This window comes from Phyllopteryx taeniolatus, chromosome 2 (genome assembly GCF_024500385.1).
Source record: "Phyllopteryx taeniolatus isolate TA_2022b chromosome 2, UOR_Ptae_1.2, whole genome shotgun sequence".
NCBI lineage: Eukaryota > Metazoa > Chordata > Actinopteri > Syngnathiformes > Syngnathidae > Phyllopteryx > Phyllopteryx taeniolatus.
The window spans coordinates 32,010,530-32,023,567 of NC_084503.1; the positions used below are offsets into that span (position 1 = coordinate 32,010,530).

Below are 13,038 nucleotides of genomic sequence, written 5' to 3' on the forward strand. Positions count from 1 at the left end.
TACTTCAGATACCACCCACAAAACATGCATGTTAGGTTAATTGAGGACTAAATTATCCAAAACTGCGAATGTGAGTGCGAATTGGTTGTTTGTCTCTAAATGGGAGGGAGAACATGCCAACACCACACGTCTTAGAACTGTGAGGCAGACGTGTTCGCCACTACATCTCCGTGCTGGGCACGTGACAGCCATTACAAGTCATATAAAAGTAACCAAACATGAGTCATATAGCTACACCTCAGTCAGTGGCGATTAATTGCAAACAAATTGTATTTTACTGTACCAAAAACTCATCTTTGTGGAGGGGCATATGTGTTGCAGTCCAAACAGATTTGTGGCCAATACACAAAAACATTTTAAAAAAAAAGAAATAATCCCCTTAATCCTCCATGATAATCCCGTTTATAAAAAAAAAAAAAAAAAAAAAAAAAACTGTTTGTCTAATCCCGTTTGAGCGGCACTGACATGTTCCAATTAAGATTGAAACGGTTTTGTTGCATGGGGTTGTCAGCTTTGCCAGTGTCCAGCATTCCTGCAGAACTGGTGATGGGATGCCCACACCGGTGATGTCATTGACCACCCATCCCCAATCATCCTCTGACTGACATTCTGAGCCCCCCTCCCCCCCCCAATTTTTTTTTTAATCCCATTCAAGTCAATGAAATGCGTCAAGTACTGGCCATGCCTTGTTGAAGTCAAGGACGTGTTGCTGCCTCATGACTGCACTGACCTGGATGGTGCAGGTGTACTCGGAGTCGTCCAGCAGCCGCACGGTGCAGTTGCACTCCCGGTCCAGACTCCGGATGCTGCTACTCATCAGTCTGCTCAGCATCTTCCCAGCGGTCTGCGAACCGGACCGGGGAGGACGACGCCAGGCGCATGCATGCGAGTTAACGACGCGCCCGCACCGTGCTCCAACACCTGGGCGGCGGGGGCGACCGTGAACGGCGCCGCAGATGGAGCATCTCCGACTGACTGAGGAGCATCGGAGATTGGATCCACGTCCAAGTGTCACCTCTTTTTTTTTTTTTCCCCCCCACCACACCGTCCCCTCCTCCTCACCACGCTGCGATTGAATGGCGCCTTTGCAGCGGCCAATCGGAGAGCTCCCGATAAGAAACCAGTCGTGACTATAAAGCCACATGCATGCCAGTAATAACAATAACAACACACATTTCGGTGTGTGCTTTCAGGAGTGAGCCGACACCCAAACATCTAAATGCACACGTGACGTCTCAGAACTCGCTGATGAGTTATTTGGGTAAGGCATTAAACAATAACATGTAATGCATGCCCATAAATTAAAGTGCTATGTCAAGTTTGCTGCAGTGGATCACTATTAGGGATTCCCTACACCATTTTTTTTTCATTTGAGTACTCACTGATACGGAGTACCGATACTTAATAATCCATTACATCGTGCATGGATGAAAAGGTGTTTTATTCGAACACGAAACAAACTTTTTCTTGAAAATGCTTTACTGAGTAAAGTAATCCAGTTGCATTTTTTATTTTTTATTTTTCCAAGTCTTGCCACACATTTCACTTGAATGCTGCTTGTGACAAAAGGCATTTCAGGTTTGTGGTGTTTCACTCCGAACACCATGGGACACTATGTAAAAGAAGTGCATACAATTGATAAGAGATAAAGAATGTCCAGTCCGGTGGATATAAACATGTAGGAATATATGAATGCCATGTTACCTCTGTGTGTTAACTACAAAATAAAGTGAATAAAAAGACATAAAAGACTGCTTCTTGACAATACTGCACGTTATAAAATAAAGCAACTGCAGTAATACTTTACCACACCATTGCTTCCTTCTCTTCCTCGACATGCCGCAACGCTCGCCCGCCACAGCTTCGTGACGAGGATGGAGTGGAGCGAGCCATCTCCATCGTTTATTTTCCATTTTGGCTAAAAGTGTTGTCTTCCTTATAGTGTTGGTGCGTTATTGGACGATTTTTTACGAGCACCGAGTACTATATAGATGTACAGTATTGGCACTGATACCGATATCGGTGCATGCCTATTAATAATGTGTAGACTATCATACTGTAAATTGACTGATAGGTACATGCTTCATTCTCATTTGTACAGTGAGTGCAAGTTTGAGATGTACAATATTGACTTTTAAAAGTATGGACACTCTTGTCAATACCCATAATAGTAACCCATCCATCCATCCATTTTCTGAGCCGCTTCTCCTCACTAGGGTCGCGGGCGTGCTGGAGCCTATCCCAGCTGTCGTCGGGCAGGAGGCGGGGTACACCCTGAACTGGTTGCCACCCGATCGCAGGGCACACAGGAACAAACAACCATTTACGGGCAATTTAGAGTCTCCAATTCATGCATGTTTTTGGGATGTGGGAGGAAACCGGAATGCCCGGAGAAAACCCACGCAGGCACAGGGAGAACATGCAAACTCCACACAGGCGGGGCCGGGGAATGAACCTGGGTCCTCAGAACTGTGAGGCTGACGCTCTAACCAGTCGCCCACCGTGCCGCCATAATAGTAACCCATAAAGCCTTAATAATTGACTAATGTAAAAGGTTGTGCAGTCCAAGTTCAACACACAAAATAATTAAAAAAACAAATAGATACTATGTAACATCAGTTGGTAAAATTATTCAAATGTATACTGTTTGTGTACTGTATCAATTGCACAGGATCAGTTCCTGACCATAAGATCAATGGTAACCACATTTAACAGTACAAATGCAGTGGAATTCTGGCAACACAGGTGAATAAATTGTAATGTACAATTGTCCCAGTACTGTTAAAATTCTGCACTATGTAATAATATAGTGTATTATATTATAGCATCGTTTATTGTATGTACACGCTCATCAATATGATAAATATTGTTTTTTCATCCATCCATTTTCTGTAGCTGAAGCCTATTCCTGCTGACTTCGGGTGACCCAGGACAAGCTGGAGAGAGTATGGGCTAAATTTTCGTGACTAGCATAAATCAAGCGCTGCGCTTGGCGTAACTCTGCGAGGAGGCGGGCTAGACCCGGTTTTGATCATTTCATGGACCGACGTACCCCCAACGCATTTAAAAATGGGACGTCTGCGCTGGTGTGGGTGTCCCCAGCCAGTCGACTTTAATCCTGTCCAATCGAAGCGGCTTCTTTCATTTCCTTTAAAAGCGAGCTGTGCATGACTGGAGCGTTGTCACTGCTCTTGGCCAATGTGACAACAGGCAACGTGATTAAATACATTATGGGCTGGTAAAAATAGCGGGCGATTTAAATATGTCATTCCGGACCATGCCGAGAGCAAGCTAGTCGTGAGATCTACATCAAACTTCATGGAAAAAAAAAACTAGATTTTGGTGGACCTCTGATAAATCCAAGTTCAGGAAATCTGGCACAGCAAAATTTAAAGAAGATGGCGGCTGGTCATCTGGATTTAGTAACATACCTACGGACAGCAAACAGATAAAACGTTACCACAAACTATCTGAATGAAATATACCTCGACAGAAAAATAATCAACATGATACACGTTTGATGAGCTCAACTAAAAATCAGACTAAGTAATCACAAAAATAATTTTAGCCCCAAATAATTTTCAAAATTATGTTTTCCCTCATAAATTTAGTGGCATCTGCTTTAAGACATTACTTCTTCATATTCAACGACTTGAATACCTTCTACTGCAGATTTGGACACTTTCACCTGCAATCTCGGGTCTAAATGACTACAGGCCTGTCGCTTTGACATCCGTGGTCATGAAGTCCTTTGAACGTCTCGTGCTGGACCACCTCAAGAGTGTCACAGGTCCCCTGCTGTACCTCCTGCAGTTTGCCTACCAAGCGAACAGGTCTGCGGATGATGCAGTCAACATGGGACTGCACTTCATCCAAGAACACCTCGACAGTGCAGGGACCTACGCAAGGATCCTGTTCGTGGACTTCAGATCAGCGTTCAACACCATCATCGTTGATCTCCTTTCCTCTAAACTTCTCCAGCTCAGCGTCTCACCTGCCATCTGCCAGTGGATTTATAGCTTCCTGACAGGCAGGACACCGCAGGTGAGGCTGGGAGAGACCAACTCATCCTCACGCAGCATCAGCACTGTGGCGCCCCAAGGTTGTGTCCTCTCTCCGCTGCACGCTGCCAGAACTAAGACAAGAGCGTGCAAAATCCTCTCGGAACCTTCACATCCCGGTCACCGGCTCCTTCCCTCAGGTAGGCGCTACCGATCAATGCAAACTAGAATTAGCAGGCATTCCAACAGCTTCTTCCCTCTTACAATCAACTTCTTAAACACCTAACCTACAATTCCATGACAAAATGCTGGCAATTTTTTGACTTGAGTTTGTTGTCACATTTCTGTGGGGCCAATTATATATTACTCGTGCACTCACTGTAGTAGTCTCGCCACGCTGCACTATTTGCATATCTGTTGTTGATCAATACTGGCCACTCATGCCAGAGTAGCATCTGCTCCATTTGCACACTGATTGAGGAGTATCTGAAACATTTGCACAATCAACATTGTCCCAGATTATCGCGCTACTCGTCACTTTAAACCGCATACACTCCTTGAAGTCTCGGCGCCCTTTGCACAATGGTCATTGGACTGGACTATTGCTATATTAGTCATTAAAAGTGCTCTAAGTGCTAGAAGACTCTGCATCTTTTTGCACAATTGTCAAAAAAAAAAAAAATGTACCGGCATTACCAGATAACTAGCAACCCTTTATTGCTCAGTGATTGTTTTTCTCAATGTCTTTATCTCTCAAAAAGTGTTCTCTGTCAATTGACTGTCTGTTGTCGTACTAGAGCGGCTCCAACTACCGGAGACAAATTCCTCGTGTGTTTATTGGACATACTTGGCAAGTAAAGATGATTCTGATTCTGATTCTGATTCATATGTTTGTGGAGGAAGGACTAAACTAAACAAAGCATGTGCAGGGTGAATGAAGTGATTCTTAACTTGTTCCTGATTGGAGCAACTGCAAGTGTTACAAGTGAGTTTTCTTTCAACTGTCTCCTGTCTCCCTACACGACTGGAATCTAATGTGGCGTATAAATCACGTTGAGGCTCGCCTCGCGTGTTTTATCTGCATTGTGGCGACATCTAGAGGCCGTTAAGTACATCGCAATGCGGCACATGCGTCTTCCTCTGACGCCCCGCCTCTGTCGCACTCCGATTGGCTGGCCCACTTCCTGTTTCGTCACTCCTCCAACGTGTTTGTTCCCAAAAACAAATCTAGCAACTACAATCGTCGGTCGAGCGCTTTAAAAGACGCCGTTCAGGTAAATTCCTCGACTTTGTATTATGTTTATTGCCAAGACTCAGTAAATGTGTAGGTTGACAAACGAGTTTCGTGGTGAACTACTTGCCAAGTCGTTTTATTTAAAACGTTTAAAAAATTAAACGTGCACAAACTACGATGAATTAACCATGTGAGTATACTGTATATTTTTTGGGCCGCTGAAATTGCAAATTAGGGAAAAGATAAGAACTGAAAAAATCCCGATGTTTTTCTTTCAATTTAAAAACAATTTAGTTACTGAATAGGAACATCTGCAGCTGAAAAAAATGTATTTATTTATTTTAATTTCTTTTATTTTAACTAAATGTAAATGCAACTAAATAATGCAACTACAATGTCAGAAATAGGTAGTTCTACACCACTTCAAACTGCATACACCCACGACAATAACCATATTACATGTTGCATTAAAATTTCCATGACCCTGTCAATGAAAACTGAGCATTACTAGACATTCATACTTTTGCAATGCGGCAATTGTTTGTTTTGGAGCTCATTAGATTGTGCAGGTGTAGTCTACCTAATGTTATGGTTATGACAACACAATCAGTGGCACATCTTTAAAATTGCTCCAATATACTTTGTCATTATTCGACAGTTATTATCCTGTGACTGCAGACATGGGTCACAGGTGCATTGACTGGTTTCGTAAGGGTCTGCGGCTGCACGACAACCCGGCGCTGATGGCCGCTCTAACGGACTGCAAGGAACTCTGTTCATCCTGGATCCACATCTCCACGACAAGACACGGGTGGGCATCAACCGCTGGAGGCTCCTCCTGGGGTCACTCAGTGACTTGGATTGCAATATAGAGTAGCATCTGCTCCATTTGCACACTGATTGAGGAGTATCTGCAACATTTGCACAACCAACATTGTCCCAGATTATCGCACTACTCGTCACTTTAAACTGCATGCACGCCTTGAAGTCTCGGCGCCCTTTGCACAATGGTCATTGCACCGGACTATTGCAATATTAGTCATTCGAACTGCTCTAAGTGCTAGAGGACTCTGCATCTTTTGCACAATTGTACAAAAATAATAATAATAATTTACCAGCATTACCAGATAACTAGCAACCCTTTACTGCTCAGTGACTTTTCTTTTTTTTGTCAATGTCTTTATGTCTCAAACGTGTTCTCTGTCAATTGACTGTCTGCTGTCGTACTAGAGCGGCTCCAACTACCGGAGACAAATTCCTCGTGTGTTTTTTGGACATACTTGGCAAATAAAGATGATTCTGATTCTGATTCATATGTTAGTGGTGGAAGGACTAAACTAAACTAAGCATGTGCAAGGGTGAATGAAGTGATTCTTAACTTGTTCCTAATTGGAGCAACTGCAAGTGTTACAAGTGAAGTGAGGAAAAAAATGAACTTAAATTATTTTAGCAAATGGCTGCATTTAAGGGGGTCTAAACACTTTCCGTACCCACTGTATGGGACAGGTGGCCCCTGTGAGAAAAGAGGCTTTAGGAGCATTGGGAAAGGGAGTTATGTGACAAGTTGGCCTCAGAAGTGGGATCCATAGTTGTGAGGCCATCCATGGTCAGATGGAAGGACTCTTGGGAACAGTCACACCTGTGAGAAAGGTGCTATAAGAAGCATTAGATTTGGGAGTTTTGTGACAAATTGGTGCCAGAAGGCCAGATCTTTAGTTGGGAGGACTTTTCATGTTCATGTTCATATCATGTTTTCTTTTATTCTCTCCATACTCTGTTTGTGTCCACATTTGTATTAAGAGATTTACATACTTTTTACCATGTTCAATAAGGAGGTGAATATCTTTTCGTGGGCAAGTAAGTGCATTTCATGATGGTCAATTGACTCGTTTTAAAACCCTGAAGCTTCTCCAAAGTACCACAAGAGGACACTGTAACTCTACTGGGCTAACTAGAATCTCAATGAACTGAATATCAGTGGCTGACTGAGTTTCGGACCTGGGCCTTCAGTGACCTAATCCACCTCTTAAAAACACCATCACCTCGCACAATAATGTGCAAGAACGCTATAGAACTATGTGTGGCATTAAAGAAGACGTACGGTAGATGCATTTTCATGTATTTGAGGATGAATACCATTATTACTACAGCAAGAAACTTATCTTCCAATACATCACCTCCAAACAACAGCAAAAGCTTCATAGAGGTTGCAGTTCACAATCAATATGCATCTAATAACATGGCAAAAACATCAAAACTTCAAATAAAATATACTCGCCGGAGATGCTTATACAGGAGCAGCAGAACTTTCTTTTCTCCTCTCAGTCTGTGTAAACTAGCTAGCTTAGCTGTCGTGCTCATACATGCTGCTCTGAAAAAAACAAACCAGAGAGCAACCGTTAGTTGACCAAGCCTCATAAAGTCGAGTTTTTCTTGAAAAGTGCACCTGAAAATATAATTTTAATCATGTCTGACATCTTCCTCCCCTGTAAAATCAATCTTACCCGATTCCAGTGAAGTTGGGACGTTGTGTAAAATGTAAATTAAGACACTACAATGATTTTCAAATCCTTTTCAACCTATATTCAATTGAATACACTACAAAGACAAGATATTTAATGTTCAAACTGATGAATGTGTTTTTCTGCAAATATTCTCTCATTTTGAATGTGATGCCTGCAACATGTTCCCAAAAAGGGACAGGGCCAACAAAAGACTGTGAAAGTTGAGGAATGCTTAAAAACCACCTGTTTGGAACATTCCACAGGTAAATTGGGAATTTGAAAGTCATGATTGGGTATAAATGGAGCATCCCCGAAAGGCTCAGTTGTTCACAAGCAAGCATGGGGCGAGGTTCCTCACTTTGTGAACAACTGCATAAGCACACACCCCAACAGTTTAAGAACAACTTTCGTCAATGTACAATTGCAAGGAATTGAGGGATTTCATCATCTACGGTCATATGAAAAGATTCAGAGAATCTGGATAAATCTCTGCACTGAAGCAGCAAGGCCGAAAACCAACATTAAATACCCATGACCTTCGAGCTCTCATGCGGCACTGCATTAAAAACTGGCATCATTGTGTCAAGGATATTGTCTCGTGGGCTCAGGAACAAAAATAATCCCGAAAACACTTGTTCCTGGTTCAGCCCCGGTTATTAAAGAATTTTGGGGGCTTTAAAAGAAAAATGATATATACAATACAATAAAAGGCCTCTCTGAAATGTGGAGTTTTATCACACAGCACAACGCCACAGATATCTCAAGTTCTGAAGGAGCACATTCCACAGGCCACAACAACTATGGAGATGTGTTGGCAAATGGTGGTCACACCAGATACTGACTGGTTTTCTGATCCCCCAGACCCTCACAATACAGCAAAGCAGCACATTTCAGAGTGGCCTTTTATTGTGGCCAGCCTAAGGCACACCTGTGCAATAATGATGCTGTCTAATCAGCATCTTGATATTATCTCGACAAAGGAGAAATGCGCACTTACACAGATTTAGACAGATTCGTGAACAATATTTGAGGGGAAATGGCCTTCTGTGTATGTAGAAAACAATTTAGATCTTTGAGTCCAGCTCACGTAAATGGGAGCAAAACCAAAAGTGTTACGTTTATATTTTTGTCCAGTACATGTTCCCCCCCCCCCCCCCCCCCAAATCAATTCAACATACGCAAATTTTTACTATTCGTAGTTCGCCCCAAACCTTGACCCCCGTGAATAGCAGGAGTCCACTCTATGTCCTGGACTGGTCCGAATAAAAACAAAAACAAAATGAACTCATGCTATTCAGACTTTTATGAGTTCAGTGAGCAGCCACATTTCCAGGAGCTGTGACTTTTATTGATTATTTGTAAAGGGCTTGTTCACCCACTGGCTGTAAAATTAGGTTACAACTTACAAGCCTAACAAGTTGTACCAGTGTCAGAAAGGTAGGTGCAATGGTGTAGAAAGTCTGTAGACTTCTGTTGCTTTTTTTAACTACAGTGAGGCAATCATTAGGACTGTGCAGGCATCCCTTGTGTGTGTGTGTGCCTGTGTGTATGTATGCGTGCGTCAGCTGGCCCGGCAAGTCAAGCGTTCTCCCGTTGCCGTTTCCTTGGACCTGACACGGGTGTGAATTTCCAGAAGATGATGTAACAGCCTTGACGGATGCACAAAGCTGAGCTCCGTTTCCATAGCGACTCATCAAACACTCAAACAGTGTGTGTGCATGTGAGTGGCCGTCTTCCTCTTCCTGCTTTTTGCTCTCCCTGTTTATCTGCGTCGACACCTCACAATTGCAAACATTTGGGAGTGTAGCTCTGAAACAGCCCCGATCAGCAGGACAGCGTGTCCCCAGGCAGCTGCTGTTTCGTGTATGGCAGCCATTTGGGATTAGTGTACCCCTCTGCTTTCTTAACATCATTGCTCACAGGGGGGGAGACTCCAAGTGCCTGTTAGACACCACTGTTTTAAAGCTTATTGAATAAAGTGTAATTAATTAATTATTAAAATCGAGTTATTTAATTAAATTCAAGTGTATGAATGCATTTGCAAACAAGCTAGTCCATCACACTGATTCAGTTAAAGTTGCATTAGGAGAGGGGAGTCAATCGTCCAACACAAGGATAAATTGGACCGCTTAAATCATACAGAAAACTGAAACCACGCTGACATTCGTTCTGTCTGACGTGTCAAGGTCAAAAGAGTTTAGTTTGCTGGAGGCTGACACTTGATATATACAGTTAGTGTTAAGATGTTTGTTATTGTTTCACTGATTTGTTAACATATGTTCTATGGGCAACATTTTTACAGATCTAGAAAGCACACGTCAAGGCCTTTGATACGAAGTATGACGAGATGTAGTTTGTTTCTGATTTTCGACCAGAAAAACTTGTTCTTTTATAATTGTGTAATCATATAATTATATGATTTATGACACCGTATGTTTTTGGTTTTTTTTCACAGTATAATATAAGATCTGGAAAACCCTCATCAAGACAATCAATACGAGGTATGGTTCTGTGTGGGTTGTTGCAAATTGATTTTTGACCTTGTTACGAGTAACATTTTCAAGTAAGAAAAACATGCTTTTTCTTTAATTGTGTCATCATCTAATGATTAATTGACAATATGATTGACAACATATCTGGAAAGCCCTTATCAAGGCCTTGAATATAAGCCATGGCTCTATGTGGTTTGTTGTAAATTGATTTTTTTACTTTGTGAACTTTTACCGAGGGCCAATTGAAAAAGAGTCTTTTGATACATTTTGGTCATCATCATATTGCGCAGGTACCTGTACCTCACAAAGTGGCCATGGCGTGTCCACCAAAATGTAGAGATAATGTGACCTTTGCACACATCCCAAACAACAGTCCCTGCAAACGTGGTCTTGTCTGTCATCTCCCCTTTAAATCTGCTCCGCTAAGCCACAGTGGGATTTGGAGCGAGGGCTATACATAGTACATCATGAGGCAACAACCATGTGATATAGAAATTGTGAGCTCTATTGAGAGAAACATGGAAAAATACACTTAACGTCCCCATCGACTAGGGGTTCTGGGGAGTCCCTATAATGATGATTGATGTTAAAACATGTTCGAGTACTCAATTCATTGGATTTTTTTTTTCTCATTTGAACGCTTCATTCACAAGATCACAGCTTTTATTAAACGTCCACTCAGATTGCTTAATGTCATTCCTATGTTGCTCACAGCCACTAGGGGGCATATTGCATGGAATTTTGGAAGATCATCGCGCCTACTCAGCCAGTGTTTCCCAAACTTTGAGCAAAGACACCCATTTTAGTTTTGTCTTGGGACTCCAATTTCCTCCCACACCCAAAAAAAAAAAACCCATCCATGTTAGGTAAATAAAGATTCTATCAGGGGTGTCAAACTCACTTTTGCGGGCCACATTGTAGGTACGGTTTCCCGGAGAGGGCCGTTATGACTGCAAAACCATATAAATGTTTCATCACCTCATCATACTATTACATCACAATGCACGGAAGATGGATAACTAGTTGAAATCAGAAGTCAAGCATAATAGTTTGTTCAACCATTGTTCATGTTACTGTAAAAGGGGATTTAGTATCTCATGAAATCTTGCAATATCTCAACGTTATTATTTATTACATATGATGATTTGAAATTTCAGTACAGATTTTAAATAGACCCATGGAAGTTGGCACAAATACTACTCTACTGCCCTTGATATTGCCTGGTGCCCAGTTCAGTGTGTACTCTGCCTCTCGCCTGGGATCGGCTCCAGCACACCCGCAACCCTGGTGAGAATAAGCATATAATATGCAAACACAATCCTTAATAAGTCAATATTTAAAATGTTGAACTATTTAACATAAAATGAATCATGAAGCTGCATGGCTCGTCTGGTTGGTCTGTAAAGTATATCTGTTTTCACACACTCTCCTGGTCTCTTACAGTCGTTTTCTCATTTTGAGTTGTACAGGCAGGTGAGGCAAAGTGATGAAATAGTTGCGACTTGGAAATGCATACCCTAGGTAAAAAAAAATTAAATAAAAAAAAAAAATAAAACATGTCGATAAAGCATGGCTTGTGCAACATATAAGTCTTTGGCAATGTTCACTTCGATTGACTCTGTAATTGCCTTCAAACAGAATCCTTTCTTGTCATACAAAAAACAATGGGAAAATGATTCCGCTCATGTTGTCTGTTAATTCACTAATTGGGCAACATTGACTGTGTTCTCTCTATGCAGCCATGTATTTTTTTAAACAAACAAAAAGTATATATATATCCTTTTTCACTCAAAAGGTTTTTTTTTTTAGAGAGAAAAAAAATCTGCCTGAGCAAATACACTCTTAATTCCCAAAAATAAATTGAGGAAGCATATTTGCTTGGTATCTGGGGATTGCTTTGTATTGTTGCAAAAAAAGCCAGATGATATCCCGTGGGATGGATTGTGGTACTCTGCCCTTGTTTAGAAACGGGTGGAGGGGTCACGTTACATCTGTAATGTTTCCACACTCTGGGGACTTTGATCCGTCAGTACACACCCTGTCCGAAATATCCTGACCATGATGAGGTAACTGTGCTCATAAAATAAAGTGGCAGCTGTTTGCCACAGCGTGAACCACTCACTGTCATTTTAGTGTCAGTTATTATATTTTAGTAGTGAGGGCTCGTCATTTAAGTCCAGAAAATAACTTTAAATATGTCCTACGTCATCATTTGTGACTTCTTGTGAGCTTGGCCATAAAGTGTATTATTGTACTTATTATTTTAAAATAGTCACATTCATATGCATGTCAAATTTTGAGCTTCTGTCCACTGACTTGGATTGTTGGCTCAAAAGAAATGAAAATGACTGAGCAGAGTTTATGCTGGCATGTGTCATGTGACAATGGTAAGTTTACCAGGATATCGCACAACTTCATTTAGAACACACACACACACACACACACACACATGGCCAAGGGAGAGAGGGAGACTTTGATTCATCATGTAGTGGTGTGCATGTCCAAAAAGAGTGTGTGTGTCAAGATGAGAAGCATGCAGTCATTAGTGAGTTGTGCCCATGTAGGGCTGTTCTATTTCCACTTTTTTTTCCTTTGGGATACAAAATGATTGTCGGTGGACAATGAAACCTTCGCAGTGGCCTTGCCCATGATGATGATTACGCACTTGTGTTCTACTGTATACAATACTGTGCTGAACTTCCACACGTGTAAACCAACAACTAAGAGAAAGTTCAGCTCATATTGTCTAAAATCTATCGATCCAGGTAAGCTAATCGATCCCAGACTCAAATAAATCTTAGATTTAC

General features: G+C 41.7%; 1 protein-coding gene and 1 long non-coding RNA gene across 2 annotated transcripts in view; one reads left to right on the forward strand and one right to left on the reverse strand.

Moving 5' to 3' along the window:
- LOC133474250 (FERM domain-containing protein 5-like) overlaps positions 1 to 1,705 on the reverse strand; it is a 58,836-nt gene extending 57,131 nt beyond the window's left edge. The window contains exon 1 of the mRNA XM_061765740.1: positions 731 to 1,705. Coding sequence (XP_061621724.1) covers positions 731 to 1,144 — 414 coding nt within the window. The 5' untranslated portion in view covers positions 1,145 to 1,705. The remainder of the gene's footprint in view (positions 1 to 730) is intronic.
- Positions 1,706 to 5,175: 3,470 nt separating this feature from the next.
- LOC133466170 (uncharacterized) lies at positions 5,176 to 6,544 on the forward strand. Its single transcript, XR_009784870.1, has 2 exons — positions 5,176 to 5,275; positions 5,894 to 6,544. It is a non-coding gene; the product is annotated as an uncharacterized LOC133466170 (long non-coding RNA).
- The last annotated feature ends 6,494 nt before the right edge of the window (positions 6,545 to 13,038 follow it).